The sequence below is a fragment of the Triticum aestivum genome, chromosome 6A (genome assembly GCF_018294505.1).
Source record: "Triticum aestivum cultivar Chinese Spring chromosome 6A, IWGSC CS RefSeq v2.1, whole genome shotgun sequence".
Classification (NCBI taxonomy): Eukaryota; Viridiplantae; Streptophyta; class Magnoliopsida; order Poales; family Poaceae; genus Triticum; species Triticum aestivum.
This window is the reverse complement of record NC_057809.1, coordinates 583070698-583088250: the sequence shown is the minus strand read 5'-3', so window position 1 is coordinate 583088250 and position 17553 is coordinate 583070698. Positions and strand designations below refer to the sequence as shown.

The 17553-nt window shown below is 39.2% G+C and overlaps 1 protein-coding gene across 2 annotated transcripts; it reads right to left on the bottom strand.

The window, feature by feature from the left end:
- Nucleotides 1-1165: 1165 nt before the first annotated feature.
- LOC123128693 (cycloeucalenol cycloisomerase) lies at nucleotides 1166-6678 on the bottom strand. Of its 2 annotated transcripts, none has more exons than XM_044548769.1 (9): nucleotides 6555-6678; nucleotides 5890-6059; nucleotides 5639-5808; nucleotides 5371-5454; nucleotides 4599-4640; nucleotides 4002-4112; nucleotides 3290-3481; nucleotides 2010-2107; nucleotides 1166-1610 (listed from the first exon to the last, which is right to left on the bottom strand). In XM_044548769.1, exons 2-9 carry the CDS (start codon nucleotides 5894-5896, stop codon nucleotides 1421-1423), a joined length of 894 nt encoding a protein of 297 aa, XP_044404704.1. In that variant the 5' UTR covers nucleotides 5897-6059; nucleotides 6555-6678; the 3' UTR covers nucleotides 1166-1420. The 2 variants fall into 2 exon arrangements, with proteins under 2 accessions (XP_044404704.1, XP_044404703.1); XM_044548768.1 differs by having other exon boundaries at nucleotides 5890-6056; nucleotides 6555-6675.
- Between the last annotated feature and the right edge of the window lie 10875 nt (nucleotides 6679-17553).

Here is a 17553-nt window from a genome sequence, read left to right as displayed (position 1 = left end):
TTTCCTCCAGTTTTTTACTTTTCTTTTTCCATTTTATATATATTTTAAATATTTTTCCTTTTCATTTTTTAAATACACGAACATTTTAAGAAATATCCAAACATTTGAAAAGTACAGTAACACCTTTTAATTTTATTTTTGTAAAAATAATTAATACTTTTAAAAATAACACAATCCTCTCCAAATTACATGATTTTTTTCAAAATTACATGGAACTTCTTTTAGAAGGCTTAACCGCTTTTCAAAATTACATGACACTTCTTTAGATGTGTGCTTATTTATTTAAACAAATATTAATAAAAAATATACCTGAACGCCTTTTAGAATTACATGAACATTTTGTAAATACGTGAATCCTTTACGCAATTACATGACGCTTTTTAATTTATAATTTTTTCCAAGAAATGATCACCTCTACACAGGAAAAAAATGAAAGAAACCAAGAAGAAGAAAAATCAGAAGATAGCCAAATTATATAGACCAACGTTTGACTCCTACAATGAACCATATATAGCGGAGGCAGCCATTTGGTGCCCAAGTGCATCTGCACCTGGCGCGTGAACAGTGAAATAATTTACAATACCAAAAAAACTAAACAATCATTTTGTTTGGCATCCAGGATGCTTGTATGCGTGATGTGTCCAGAAATTCTTGACATTCGGACATTCCAGGAGGTCATGGCAAAAGAAAGGAAAAAATGGCTATGAAAGAAACTTTGAAAAAATACACTGCTCAGTTTGTATTTTTCGCCTGGAGCTCCTCAAATGTCCAAACATCACGAAAATCTGCACGCTCCTTGCGCACTCAATCATCTTTGATGCCAATACAAATCAGTTTTTTTTAAATACTATTTTTTATGAATTAACTGGTTATCAGGTATAGATAAGCGTGATGAGCCGGCCTCATGATCATGCTTGCCACGCTTGCTGTGGCCGAAGAAGCCCATGGTGACCGCGGCTGGCGTCGGGGGAGCAAGTTCTAGATGTGGAATTATGGCGAGAAGTGAATGAGGCTGGCCTCCCACCACCCGCTCTAGATGTGGACTTTTGATGAGAAGTGAATGAGGCCGGCCCCCCACCACACTTGTCACTCAAAAGGACACACTCGAGAAGTGTGGCTGACGTGCATACCTAGACACCCAGAGGGCACGTGACATGTCCGCTCGTATCCGTGTGGACGCAAAGCTGACCAAATTTGGGTTAAAAATATGTCCAGACAAACACCGAGCAGACGTGATTCGTCCATTTCGACCCAAATGGACACACGCGGAACAAATGCGTGGGAGTTAACCTTGGGCATGCCATGCCCCAAACACCCCGAAGGGTACTGTCGAGCCGCACTCAGACCGTGGTGCGTCAAAACCATGCTAGCCCCGGCTGGCCGCACCGTTCCTGAACTAAGAATCCACATCGTTCCTGAACTAGACGCTTTCGTTCTGCGGATGAAACCATGCTAGCCCCGGCTGGCCGCACCGTCTTGATTCAGGGATGGGCACGATTGGCCCCAGAAATATGCGCCATAAGTCAAGTATTATCGTGACAAGCATCGCTGCACCCAGAGCGTCGACGGCAACCCTGGAAAGGGCCCACTTCTCTGCTTTTTCGTCGATCCTGAATGCCAAATAAGAGTTGCAGAGAGTTGAATATGGATTATGAGATTGACAACTAGGTAAAGAGAGAACAGCGAGAGGCCTATCCACCCAGCTGCGATGATGTGAGCGAAAGTAAGTTGTTGGAATTTAGAACTACACTTATTATTTTGGGTATTCAAGCTAGCGATGTTTAAGATAGCCAGCTTGAGAAAAGTAAATGTTTTCGCAAGCATTGACCGAGTTCAGAACCAGATATTGCTGTTTAACAATGAGCTTGATAGATAAAGTCATAGCAGATGGAGGAGCAAATGAGGATATTCTCCCTATGCATAGCTGATAGATCAACAATATGAAATAGATCAAAGATGACATTATCAATGAAACCAGTTGTACACGTCTAAATTCAGATAAATTTTACCTTGAAAACATCGGAAAGCTGACGAGGAAGTATATTGCATAAAACAATGATCCAACTTTGTACATTATGTCCCGATCGACGAATTCATAATATGGAAACTGCAAGGTCAATTTCAACATCAGGAATGTAGTATCTTGGGGAGCAGAAAGGGAAGACTTCATTCACAAATTAAAAAAAAGGATGCAGAAGGGGGAAGATCTTAGTATACACAAAGAAACATTTAGCTTTCTGGATAGCATCACTGAAAAGTGAAAACAACATCAATTGTATGTACATCACAAACAATGACATACTGTGGCTGTATATAACATAACTTCATAATGCAGTGTTATGTGATGCCACAAAGTAGTTGCAGCATGGGCGTAGAATGTTTTGCTTTTTTATTTTTCCCAAGTACCTTACGAAATTCTGATGCATGGAAAATAAACAAGACTGAGACAAAAACATCTGCTTACACCAAAAATGTAAACACTAAAGCGTTAAATTCATGAGACAAGGTGATGAATCTTGGTCAAATACGGAGTAGATGATACAATTTACATTAGGAACTAAGGATTTCTCGACGTCAAGCAACCAAAACATGAGGCGGTAATTTCCTCAAAATGTTATAAGTGGCAATAACCAGGTGCTGTTTTCAAATTATTTACATATGACATCTGTTTTGTATGTAAGTATAAGTATTTGATTGTGTTTACCTAATTGTTATTTTATTCTTCCAAGTGCACCAGAGAATTGATTGCAGGATCACAATGCCCGGACAGTGAACAGTAGAACGTGTGTCGAAAGCATTGTACAAGCTACTACTGATTTTATATGTTAATGGACAATACAAACTTGATATAACCTACTCCCTCCGATCCAAATAAGTGTCGCACCTTAGTTCAAAACTGTGACACTTATTATGGATCGGACAGAGTAGTAGTTAGCAACAAAATTAAGAGATATCAAGGATTGCCTAGAAGTTCTTATCCACAATTGCCCATAACTAGAGATTCAAAAAAGGCATTGGCTGCATGTTCTCTGGTATCTATCTAGTCCAGAAGGATACATCGTTAGAATAGATGGGTTCTGTGCAACTGAGCCACATGAAATACACACACAAAAAGTAATAACAGATTGGATTCAATCAAAATAGTTTGTACCCTAGAATTAACGCACAAAATATTGATGATTGCCACTGTAAGCAAGCAGATGAAAGTTAAATATTAGTAGATTGGGGAGAAAAAATCTCATAGTATTCATAGCACTCTATGCAGGAAGGAATATATGTGGGAACATACATTTGCTATGGCTAGGGTCTCCAAGTATGCAATGAAGTATGAGAGTGCTAAAGTCCATGCGGCTTCAAACAACCACCGAATAGACTGTGGCAGGTGGGCTGTAGAGTGACGTAATCTACGAAGTGTCATATTCGATGCCATGTGATAAAACAAGAAGCAGGCATGAGTTAGGAGAAATGTTGCATGGGGTACCTGAAACATGAAGAAAAAAAATCATTAAGCATTGCAAACAAATAAGTAGAATTATTGTAGCACATTTGAATAACTAGTTACTATCCCACAGATGAACTACAAACAGAATTGCAATAGAAGAGTTGCAACAGATATGTATCTAGTTTGTGTCAATAATGTACATAACGTGACAGAAAATATGTAGCAACCAAACAAAGTTTTAAATTAAAATAAAATAATAAATATAAAATCTGAATTGATGAATAATACCGTCAGCGTATGGTGCTCAACTAATATGCACAAGCATCAACCCTGCTATTAACCCCTAATTTGCAGAAGAGAATTGATGGAAGGGAATATATGAAGTGGGAACAAAGCAATGAAATGAGACAATTTTCTAGTTTCCTTAGCATTGAGCCATTGATTGACTTTATAAGTTTAGTATTCCGCAAAATGATTTTATAAGTTTAGTAAGTAAAAGGGACATGTGTACCATTCAGTGAAATTTCTCCACCCATCCATCCCTGTGTGAAGATCTTACATTATTCATCCTCCATGAAGGAAAAGTATAGGATGCGCCAAGAACTGTAAAGAAGTAATGTGTCCAAAAGTAGTTACCGACATAACTGAAAATTATAATCCAAACATTAGCCTGCAATTGAAAGATGTATCGTGGATTTAGCAAACAGTTCCAAAGAGATAATACGAGAAAATGCATTACCACATAAAACTAAGTCCATAGACAATGAGAAGTACTACTCATTATACCTGTATTAGTAGTTTAGCAACAAAGTAAGTACTGTCGTAACAGAAGAATATATATCACTAGTGTTTGTTCAGACAGGGTAGTTTGCTGAGTTTGTATTACAAAAGCTTTCATGTGCGTACAAAAGCTTTCATGAGTGTCACTTGACAAAAATATGGTAAACATTTGATACATCAACTGTTATAAAACCACTTCTAAATTTCTGTGGGTCCAAGTTAGATCTGAGTAAGGTATAATTGTAGTGAAAAATATAATCCTGAATCAGATCCATATATCAGAATCATATTACATACAACTATGGGATTTTCCAGGACTGTGTCCATTTCTGGAAGTCAAATTGGCTTACAAAAGATCCACACTGAAAGTACATACCTTGACCCAGTAACGATCTTTTAAACTTCTAATACTATCTGCCTGAAATGGGGTTAAAAAATGAAGTTAACTTTCAAATATATGACACCAGTATACAAGAGTAACATAATAAGCTCAAAATTCTATCCTTTATGGACCAAATTAAAGAAGATATAATTTAGGATCAAAAATAGGAAGACAAATCAAAAGGGAAAAGATGCAATGCAAAACTGAAGCTCAAATAAGAGAGCTGCAAGAGAGAGGAGCCCGTCCTTATGGAGAAGCTGACTTGCTGAGGCAACCCTCTCCTCCCATCCCTGCTCTGCCATTTATTTCCCCACTTTTATAGTTTTTGTCATGTGTTCGCTCAACATTTAATATTTGCATACATGCCCTTACTCTCGTTATTAATTTTTCATTTACTGCAGCACTGATGAATTCCTTTGTGTAGACCAGAGAAACTGCTGCTATGGTTGGAAACATGAATTGCCCGCTGATCCAAAACACCAAAGTGCTAGTAGATTCTCAACATAAAATGTTTTCTCAACTCTGGTTATCATCTTAATTGCAACGAAATGTTAATGTCTATGTTTATGGATATAACGTTTCTCGATTCTGACTTAACGGCAGACACCTGAATTTGGTGAAACAGTAATACCGCTGTGCAAACACTGCCCCTTTTTGCTACGAAGAGTAGTCATGACTCATGAGCACCTCTGAAGACTGAATATCACATCGAACAGATCTTCCGAAGTTGATCTGACGAGAGAGTAGGAGGAGCGTGCCAAATTACCTTTCCTACGATGAGCAGAGGGATGACAAAAGCAGGCACGGTTGACACCAATCCAACAACCAAATATTCCAGCTCTGTGAAACTCTGCACATCGCAACAAAAAATACAAGAATGATTAAGAGGAAGAAAAATGTAAATCCAATCGGCACAAAACAAATTACCAAGATCAAATCTTTCTCTTAGGATCCCATATTCCTTTTAGGATCCACCAAAATGCTCCCAAGATGAGATAGATCCACCAACAGGTGACAGCAGCTAGTACTAGTACCTCGTAGAGCTTGAATGGGACGACGCCGCCGAGGCAGAGCGTGAGCCAGAAGGGCGTGTATAGCAGGAAGAACTTCTCCCCCCACCTCTTGCTCCCGTCAGCCGCCAGCCATGCGCTCTTTCCGGCCGCGCCACCTCCGCCCCGCTTCGCCGCCGCCTGCCGCCGGACAGCTGCAAGGGCAGACGGCTCCTCCAGTTAGGTGGGGAGACACGTGGAAGGACACCATTGGGCGCGGCAGGCGCGGGGCTCACCTGCCATCGCTCGATCCCACTGTCAGCAGCCCCTCCTCCCCTCAGTCGCCAGCGCTGTCGCTGCTTGCGGTTCAGCGGTTCGGGGTGGCACTTGCAGAGTGTGTGTGCCCTCGTCTGACGCCCCGACCAAGGGAATTTGCACACGATTGGATTGGTGTCAACTGTGCCTGCTTTTGTCATCCATATAAAAAATAAAAACAAATAAACTTATCACACACCATTTTTTCAGCATGACAAGCAATCAACAAAACTAGATCTGAGCACAATAGCTACAACATATGAAAGATAAACATCTACAGTGCTCGTTCTTACCACCTAAACAACATAATCAGAAGGGAATAGAGGAATACAAATTAATAGCAATGGCAAGTTTGGCAACCTTCATGCATTTAATTGAGATGTAAAGAAAAATATGTAACGAATTAGGCTCTCTGTACAGAAGATAAAGCAGTTCACAAAAAAAATAATCATTGTCTAATTAACCATAACAAGCTCTATGTACAAGGTAAAACAATTCACAAGCTGCTAGGGTTCGTCACGACAGGACGGACGAGGCATGAAGGATGGGGGGAGGGGGTTAGGGGAAGGAAGGGAGGAGGGAGAAGGAGGTTAAGGAGGGGATGAGGAGGGCGGACGGGGAGGGGGGGTAAGGGCGGAAGTGCTACCTCTCACGGCGGCGACGTCGTGCTACCTCTGGCGGCGGCGAGGTTGAAGAGGGGCGGCGGCGAGTTGACCGAGCAGCAGGGGAGGAGCGGACTGAGATCCAGTGACTTCACATATTGCAACTTTAGGCTCTTCATCTCCATCCAAAACAGATCCAACGGTCCATATCACACAAAGACCTTTTTAGGTGTCTTTTCTTTAGTCTAAAAACAGACAGCCCATACACCCTACCACACAATAAAAAGTGGGTTTGATGCAGAACTCGGCTCATGCACCCTTTGTGCACGTGCTACCTCTTGAACATGTGTTGGTTTTTCCTTCAAAAGAAAAATGTGATGTAGCAAAGTAGCGTAAATATTTTTCTCAGTTTTTGAAAACCAAAGTATGAATTCACTAGGATACTACACGCAAGTCACTTACTACATGCACAAACAAACAAGAACCTCGCAATCAACACGATAAAGGGGTTGTCAATCCCTTCACGGTTACTTGCGAAAGTAAGATCTGATAGAGATAATAAGATAAATATTTTTAGTATTTTTGTTGTATAGATTGAAAAATAAAGATTGCAAAATAAATAGTAAACTAGAATTGTAGATCGGAAACTTATATGACATAAAGTAGACTCGGGGGCCATAGGTTTCACTATTGGCTTCTCTCAAGATAGCATATATTACAGTCGGTGAATAAATTACTGTCGAGCAATTGATAGAAAATCGCATAGTTATGATGATATCTAGGCATGATCATGAACATAGGCATCACGTCCGTGTCAAGTAGATCAAAACGATTCTGCATCTACTAGTATTACTCCACACATCGACCGCTATCCAGCATGCATCTAGAGTATTAAGTTCAAAAGAACAGAGTAACACAATAGGCAAGATGACATGATGTAGAGGGATAAACTCAAGCAATATGATATAAACCTCATCTTTTTATCCTCGATGACAACAATACAATACGTGCCTTACTGCCCCTACTGTCATTGGGAAAGGACACCACAAGATTGAACTCAAAGCTAAGCACTTCTCCTATTGCAAGAAAGATCAATCTAGTAGGCCAAACCAAACTGATAATTTGAAGAGACTTGCAAAGATATCAAATCATGCATATAAGAATTCAGAGAGAAATCAAATATTGTTCATAGATAATCTTAATCATAAACCCACAATTCATCGGATCTCGGTAAACACACCGCAAAAAGAATTACATCGAATAGATCTCCAAGAACATCGAGGAGAACTTTGTATTGAGATCCAAAGAGAGAGAACAGCCATCTAGTTAATAACTATGGACCCGAAAGTATGTGGTAAACTACTCATACATCATCGAAGAGGCTATGGTGTTGATGTAGAAGCCCTCCGTGATCGAATCCCCCTCCGGCAGATCACCGGGAAAGGTCCTCAGATGGGATCTCACGGGTACAGAAGGTTATGGCGGTGGAAAAGTGGTTTCGTGGCTCCCTTGGATGTTTTCAGGATATAAGAGTATATACAGGCAAAAGAAGTAGGTCGATGGAGCTGCGAGGGGCCCATGAGGGTGGAGGGCACGCCGCCCTACCTCGTGGTTGCCTCGCTGCTTTCTTGACGTCCACTCCAAATATCCTGGATTGCGATTGTTCCAAAAAAAATCCTCGCGAAGGTTTCATTCGGTTTGGATTCCGTATGATATTCCTTTTCTGCGAAGCACTAAAATAGGCAAAAAAAACAGCAATCTGCACTGGGCCTTCGGTTAATATTTCAGTCCCAAAAATAATATAAAAGTGCATAATAAAGCCCATAAACATCCAAAACAGATAATATAATAGCATGGAACAATAAAAAATTATAGATACATTGAAGACGTATCAAGCACCCCAAGCTTAATTCCTGCTCGTCTTCGAGTAGATAAATGATAAAACAATTTTTTTTGATGTGGAATGCTACCTAACATAATTTTCAATGTATCTCTCTTTATTGCGGCATGAATGTTTAGGTCCAAAAGATTCTAGACAGAAGTTTAATATTGACAAAAAAAATACTTCAAGCAATGCTAACCAAGCAATCATGTTTTATCAAAATAACATAGCCATATAAAGCTTATCCCTACAAAATCATATAGTTTGGCCATGCTTCATTTTCATCACACAAAGTACTCCCATCATGCACAACCCCGATGACAAGCCAAGCAATTGTTTCATACTTTAGTCTTTTCAAACTTTTTCAACTTTCACGCAATATATGAGCGCGAGCCATGGATATAGCACTATGGGTGGAATAGCATATGATGATGGAGGTTGTGTGAGAAGACAAAAAGGGAGAAAGTCTCACATTGACGCGGCTAATCAACAGGCTATGGAGATGCCCATCAATTGATGTCAATGCAAGGAGTAAGGATTGCCATGCAACGGATGCACTAGAGCTATAAATATGTGAAAGCTCAACAAAAAAACTAAGTGGGTGTGCATTCAACTTGCTTGCTCACGAAGACCTATAGCATTTTGAGGAAGCCCATTATTAGAATATACAAGCCAAGTTCTATAATGAAAAATTCCCACTAGTACATGAAAGTGACAACATAAGAGACTCTCTATCATGAAAATCATGGTGCTACTTTGAAGCACATGTGTGGAAAAAGGATAGTAACATTGCCCCTTCTCTCTTTTTCTCTCATTTTTTTGGGCCTCTCTTTTTTATGGCCTTTCTCTTCTCTTTTTTTTTTCTTTTTTTTGAAGAACTTTACTCACATGGGACAGTGCTATAATAATGAAAATCATCATACTTTTGTTTACTTTACGACTCAAGAATTACAACTCGATACTTAGAACAAAATATGACTCTATGTGAATGCCTCCGGCGGTGTACCGGGATAATGAATCAAGAGTGACATGTATGAAAGCATTATGAAGGTGGTTTTGCCACAAATATGATGTCAACTACATGGTCATGCAAGGCAATATGACAATGATGGAGCGTGTCATAATAAACGGAATGGTGGAAAGTTGCATGGCTATATATCTCGGAATGGCTATGAAAATGCCATAGTAGGTAGGTATGGTGGTTGTTTCGAGGAAGATATAAGGAGGCTTATATGTGATAGAGCGTATCATATCACGGGGTTTGGATGCACTGACGAAGTTTGCGCCAACTCTCGAGATGAGAAAGGGCAATGCACGACACCGAAGAGGCTAGCAATGATGGAAGGGTGAGAGTGTGTATAATCCATGGACTCAACATTAGTCATAAAAAACTCATATACTTATTGCAAAAATCTACAAGTCATCAAAACCAAGCACTACGTGCATGCTCCTATGGGGATAGATTGGTAGGAAAAGACCATCGCTCGTCCCCGACCGCCACTCATAAGAAAAGCAATCAAAGAACACCCCATGCTTCAAATTTGTTGCACAACTTTTACCATACGTGCATGCTACGGGACTTGCCAACTTCAACACAAGTATTTCTCAATTCCATAATTATTCAACTAGCACAACTCTAATATTACCACCTTTATATCTCAAAACAACTATCAAGAATCAAACTTCTCATAACATTTAATGCACCCTATATGAAAGTTTTTATTATACCCATCTTGGATGCCTATCATATTAGGACTAATTCCATAATAAAAGCAAATTGTCATGCTGTTCTAAAAGACTCTCAAAATAATATAAGTGAAGCATGAGAGATCAATATTTTTTATAAAATAAAACCACCACCATGCTATAAAAAGATATAAGTGAAGCACTAGAGCAAAATTATCTAGCTCAAAAGATATAAGTGAAGTATATAGAGTATTCTAATAAATTCCGATTCATGTGTGTCTCTCCCAAAAGGTGTGTACAGCAAGGATGATTGTGGTAAACTAAAAAGCAAACACTCAAATCATAAAAGACGCTCCAAGCAAAACACATATCATGTGGTGAATAAAAATATAGCCTCAAGTAAAGTTACCAATAGATGAAGACGAAAGAGGGGATGCCTTCCGGGGCATCCCCAAGCTTAGGCTTTTGGTTGTCCTTGAATTTTACCTTGGGGTTCCTTGGGCATCCCCAAGCTTAGGATCTTGCCACTCCTTGTTCCGAAATCCATCAAATCTTTACCCAAAAACTTGAAAACTTCACAACACAAAACTCAATAGAAAATCTCATGAGCTCCGTTAGTATAAGAAAACAAACCACCACTTTTAAGGTACTATAATGAACTCATTCTTTATTTATATTGGTGTTAAACCTACTGTATTCCAACTTCTCTATGGTTCATACCCTCCGATACTAGCCATAGATTCATCAAAATAAGCAAACAACACACGAAAAATAGAATCTATCAAAAACAGAACAATCTGTAATAATATCTAGGTTTCGAATACTTATGTAACTCCAAAACTCCTGAGAAATTAGGACATCCTAAATAATTTTTATATTGACCTACTGCAGTTGGAATCAGTATTTTATCGCTCCCTGGTTAAAAATGAAAATTATTCTCGTGAGAGCATACTTCCTGTTTTTTCCAGCAAGATCAAATAACAATCATCCAAGAAGATCCTAAAGGCTTTACTTGGCACAAACACTAATTAAAACATAAAAAACACAATCATAATAGAGGATAGATGATTTATTTATTACTAAACATGAACAAAAAGCAAGGAACAAAAATAAAATTGGGTTGCCTCCCAACAAGCGCTATCGTTTAACGCCCTAGCTAGGCATAAAAGCAAGAATAGATCTAGGTATTGTCATCTTTGGTATGCAATCCATATGTGGCTCTCATAATAGATTCATAAGGTAATTTAATTTTCTTTATAGGAAAGTGTTCCATGCCTTTCCTTAACAGAAATTGGAATCCAATATTTCCTTTTTTCATGTCAATAATTGCACCAATCGTTCTAAGAAAATGTCTACAAAGAATAATAGGACATGTAGGATTGCAATCTATATCAAGAACAATGAAATCTACGGGCACATAATTCCTATTTGCAGCAATAAGAACATCATTAATCCTTCCCATAGGTTTCTTAATGGTGGAATCCTCGAGATGCAATTTTAAAGAACAATCATTAAATTCACGGAAACCTAGCACATCACACGAAGTTTTTGGAATCATGGAAACACTAGCACCCAAATCACATAAAGCATAGCATTAATGATCTTTAATCTTAACTTTAATTGTAGGTTCCCACTCATCATAATGTTTTTTAGGAATAGAAACTTTTAGTTCAAGTTTTTCTTTATGAGATTGAATTAAAGCATCAATGATATGTTTAGTAAAAGCTTTGCTTTGATCATAAGCATGAGGAGAAAGAGCAATTATCATAATTAAATTCCTTAAAATCCAAAATAGTAGGTTCATTGCTATGTAAAGTTTTGACCTCTTCAATCCCACTTTTACCAATTTTTACATCAAGATCTAAAAACTCTGAATCATTGAGATGCCTTCTAACTAAAGTTGACCCATCTCCAGTCCCATCTTTATTAAGATTCATATTGGCAAAAAAAGATTTCATAGGAGACACACCAATAACTTTTAGATCTTCATCATTATTATCATGAAAGCTAGAAGAACACGCTTCACAAAGCAATCCTTTTTAGCACGCATCCTAGCGGTTCTTTCTTTGCACTCATAAATGGAAATTCTCATGGCTTTGAGAGACTCATTGATATCATGCTTAGGTGGAATAGATCTAAGTTTCAAAGAATCAACATCAAGAGAAATTATATCAACGTTCTCATCAATCTTAAGCAATTTTTCTTCAAGCAAAGCATTGAAATTACTTTGCGAATTGATAACCCACAAGTATAGGGGATCGCAACAGTTTTCGCGGGTAGAGTATTCAACCCAAATTTATTGATTCGACACAAGGGGAGCCAAAGAATATTCTCAAGTATTAGCAGCTGAGTTGTCAATTCAACCACACCTGGAAACTTAATATCTACAGCAAAGTGTTTAGTAGCAAAGTAATACGATAGTAGTGGCAACGGTGGTAAAAGGTAACGGTAGCAAAAGTAATTTTTTTGGTGTTTTATAGTGATGATAACAATAGCAACGGAAAAGTAAATAAGCGAAGAACAATATATGGAAAGCTCGTAGGCATTGGATCGGTGATGGAGAATTATGCCGAATGTGGTTCATCATGTAACCGTCATAACATAGGGTGACACAGAACTAGCTCCAATTCATCAATGTAATGTAGGCATGTATTCCGAATATAGTCATACGTGCTTATGGAAAAGAACTTGCATGACATCTTTTGTCCTACCCTCCGGTGGCAGCGGGGTCCTAGCGGAAACTAAGGGATATTAAGGCCTCCTTTTAATAGAGTACCGGACCAAAACATTAACACATGGTGAACACATGAACTCCTCAAACTATGGTCATCACCGGGAGTGGTCCTGATTATTGTCACTTCGGGGTTGCCGGATCATAACACATAGTATGTGACTATAGACTTGCAAGATAGGATCAAGAACTCACATATATTCATGAAAACATAATAGGTTCAAATCTGAAATCATGGCACTCGGGCCCTAGTGACAAGCATTAAGCATAGCAAAGTCATAGCAACATCAATCTCAAAACATAGTGGATACTAGGGATCAAACCCTAACAAAACTAACTCGATTACATGATAAATCTCTTCCAACCCATCACAGTCCAGCAAGCCTGCGATGGAATTACTCACGCACGGCGGTGAGCATCATGAAATTGGTGACGAAGGATTGTTGATGATGACGACGACGACGGATTCCCCTCTCCGGAGCCCCGAACGGACTCTAGATCAGCCCTCCCGAGAGAGTTTAGGGCTTGGCGGCGGCTCCGTATCGTAAAACGCGATGAATCTTTTTCCCTGATTTTTTTCTCCCCGAACATGAATATATGGAGTTGGAGTTGAGGTCGGTGGAGCTCCAGGGGGCCCACGAGGCAGGAGGGCGCGCCCAGGGGGGTAGGGCGCACCCCCACCCTCGTGAACAAGGTGTGGGCCCCCTGGCGTAGATCTTTCTTCCAGTATTTTTTATATATTCCAAAATAATTCTCCGTTGATTTTTAGGTCATTCCGAGAACTTTTATTTCTACACAAAAATAATACCATGGCAATTCTGCTGAAAACAATGTTAGTCCGGGTTAGTTCCATTCAAATCATGCAAGTTAGAGTCCAAAACAAGGGCAAGAGTGTTTGGAAAAGTAGATACGATGGAGACGTATCAACTCCCCCAAGCTTAAACCTTTGCTTGTCCTCAAGCAATTCAGTTGACAAATTGAAAGTGATAAAGAAAAACTTTTACAAACTTTGTTTGCTCTTGTAGTTGTAAATATGTAAAGCCAGCATTCAAGTTTTCAACAAATATTATGAACTAACCATATTTACAATATCATTTGGGTCTCATGTTTACTCATATCAATGGCATAATCAACTAGTGAGCAATAATAATAAATCTCGGATGACAACACTTTCTCAAAACAATCATGATATGATATAATAGTATGGTATCTCGCTAGCTCTTTCTGATACCGCAAAACATAAATGCAGAGCACCTTTAAAGATCAAGGACTGACTAGACATTGTAATTCATGGTAGAAGAGATCAAGTGAAGTCATACTCAATGTAAACTAACAGTAATGAATGCAAATGACAGCGGTGCTCTCCAACTAGTGCTTTTTAATAAGAGGGTGATGACTCAACATAAAAGTAAATAGATATGCCCTTCGCAGAGGGAAGCAGGGATTTGTAGAGGTGCTAGAGCTCAGTTTTGAAATAGATATGAATAATATTTTGAGCGGTATACTTTCATTATCAACATAACAACCAAGAGATGGCGATATCTTCCATGCTACACACATTATAGGCGGTTCCCAAACAGAATGGTAAAGTTTATACTCCCCCTCCACCAACAAGCATCAATCCATGGTTTGCTCGAAACAATGAGTGCCTCCAACTAACAACAGTCCCGGGGGAGTTTTGTTTGCAATTATTTTGATTTGATTTGCATAAAGCATGGGACTGGGCATCCCGGTGACCAGCCATTTTCTCATGAGTGAGGAGCGGAGTCCACTCCTCTTGAGAATAACCCGCCTAACATGGAAGATACTGACAGCCCTAGTTGATACATGAGCTATTCGAGCATACAAAACAGAATGTTTATTTGAAGGTTTAGAGTTTGGCACATACAAATTTACTTGGAACGGCAGGTAGATACCGTATATAGGTAGGTATGGTGGACTCATATGGAATAACTTTGGGGTTTATGGGATTGGATGCACAAGCAGTATTCCCGCTTAGTATAGGTGAAGGCTAGAAAAAGACTGGGAAGCGACCAGCTAGAGAGCGACAACAGTCATGAACATGCATTAAAATTAATCAACACCGAATGCAAGCATGAGTAGGATATAATGCACCATGAACATAAATATCGTAGAGGCTATGTTGATTTTGTTTCAACTACATACGTGAACATGTGCCAAGTCAAGCCACTTGAATCGTTCAAAAGAGGATACCACCCTATCATACCACATCACAACCATTTTAATAGCATGTTGGCACGCAAGGTAAACCATTATAAGCTCCTCGCTAATTAAGCATGGCATAAGCAACTATAATCTCTAATTGTCATTGCAAACATGTTTATTCATAATAGGCTGAATCAGGAATGATGAACTAATCATATTTACAAAAACAAGAGAGGTCGAGTTCATACCAACTTCTTCCATCTCAATCAGTCCATCATATATCGTCATAATTGCCTTTCACTTGCACGACCGAATGATGTGAATAATAATAACAGTGCACGTGCATTGGACTAAGCTAGAATCTGCAAGCATTCAGTAAATAGGAGAAGACAAGGAAATATGGACTCTTGGTTAAATCAACAATAATGCATATAGGAGTCACTTCAACAATTTAATCATGGTCTTCTCCTATCGACCCCCAAAGAAAAGAAAAGAAACAAAACTATTTACACGGGAAAGCTCCCAACAAGCAAAAGAAGAACATGAAATCTTTTTGGGTTTTCTTTTTAATTACTACTACAAGCACGGAAATTTAAACTAGCTAAAAGCTACAACTAATTTTTTTGGTTTTTCTTAAGGTTTATTTCAAACACACAAGAAGAAAGCATAAAAAGAGAAAATAAGCTAATATGGATATTACAGTGAAAGAGTAAGCAATGAGTGTGTGAACTTGAATGTAATGTCGGTGAGAAATACGTACTCCCCCAAGCTTAGGCTTTTGGCCTAAGTGGGTTTATTGCCACGGATGGCCTGGCGGATATCCAAAGTTGTAGTTGGGATCGTACTGAGATGCAACAGTCATTGCATCGTGGGCTGCAGCTTGGAGGCGAGCTATCTCAGCCCTCCTCTTATACTCTTCCGCCTCCTCTCTGGTTATAAAATATCTCCCTTTTGCCTGAAAGTCAAAGAAAGTAGAAGCAGGGAGAGCGACGTAATAGGTGCGTCGTCTGTCAAAGATTAGTCGGTACTGGAGGAACTGATCGTTCCTCTCAACAAAATGATGACGAACCATAGCCTCATAATCCAAATAAGCAGGAGGCAACTCAATATCATCCTCGCGTATGGTTATACCAAGAAAATTAGCTATACGAGTTGCATAAATTCCACCAAAGAAATCTCCATTAAATCTATTATGATGCAACCTACGCGCAACAATGGCTCCCAAATTATAATGTTTATCTCCTAACACAGCACTCCTAAGAATACTAAGGTCAGGGACACACATATGACATGCTTCATCTTTACCATTTATGCACCTACCTATGAAGAGAGCAAAATAATGTATAGCAGGAAAATGAATGCTCCCTATGGTAGCTTGTGCTATATCTCTAGATTCCCCCATAGTTATACTAGCAAGAAAATCTCTAAACTCAGATTTGCGAGGTTCACTAGTACTACCCCATTGTGGAAGTTTGCAAGCAGTGGTAAAATCCTCTAAGTCCATAGTATAAGAATTTTCATAGAGATCAAGCAGGACAGTTTGAGAATTGCATGAAGATGAAAATTCAAACCTCCTCACAAAGGAACTAGTGAGATAGTGGTACTGACGGCACTTTTCTGCCTCGAAGCTCACAAGACCAGCGTTACGCAAATAAGCGTTAAATTCTTCCTTAATTCCTGCTCGATCCATGAAGTCCTCTGAAGGCCATTCACAAGGCTGCGCTGGGCCGTCTCTTGGTGGTTCATCATCAGCATCACGCATTGCAAGCCTGGGTCCTTGCTTCCTTGAAGGACCACCTTGGTACATTTTCCTAAACATATTTCTTCTTCTGAAAAATTTCTGAAATTTTAATAACTTCAAATAAAAGTGAACCAAGCTCAACAAAATTGATAGCAACTACTCCTACAAGTGCCTAGGACCTATATCATGCATTAGAACTACTTGGAACCATATAAATTTGACATGCAAGCTCAAGAACATGGTCACCTAGGCAGCACAAATTCGCAATGAATAAAGTACTAGAACAAAAACTATTTGGACCAATGGAGGAGTGCTACCTCTTGAGCACTGCGTTGGATTTCCCCGAAGAGGAGAGGATGATGCAACAAAGTAGCGTAAGTATTTCCCTCAGTTTTTGAGAACCAAGGTATCAATCCAGTAGGAGGCTACGCGCGAGTCCCTCGTACCTACACAAAAACAATAACTCAACGCAACCAACGCGCTTAGGGGTTGTCAATCCCTTCACGGTCACTTACGAAAGTGAGATTTGATAGAGATGATAAATAATATTTTTGGTATAGAAGTGAAAAGTAAAAGGCGAAGTAAAAAAGCAAAGCAATAATAAAGTGATGGAGATTGATATGATGAGAAAGAGACCCGGGGGCCATAGGTTTCACTAGTGGCTTCTCTCAAGAGCATAAGTATTCTACGGTGGGTGAACAAATTACTGTTGAGCAATTGACAGAATTGAGCATAGTTATGAGAATATCTAGGTATGATCATGTATATAGGCATCACGTCCGAGACAAGTAGACCGACTCCTGCCTGCATCTACTACTATTACTCCACTCATCGACC

Coding starts and splice junctions, on each gene's coding strand:
- LOC123128693 (XM_044548769.1), bottom strand. Junction 2,108..3,289: donor AGACCCTAGCCATAGCAAAT/GTATGTTCCCAC, acceptor TTGACCTTGCAG/TTTCCATATTATGAATTCGT. Junction 1,611..2,009: donor AGCTTTCCGATGTTTTCAAG/GTAAAATTTATC, acceptor TTTGGCATTCAG/GATCGACGAAAAAGCAGAGA.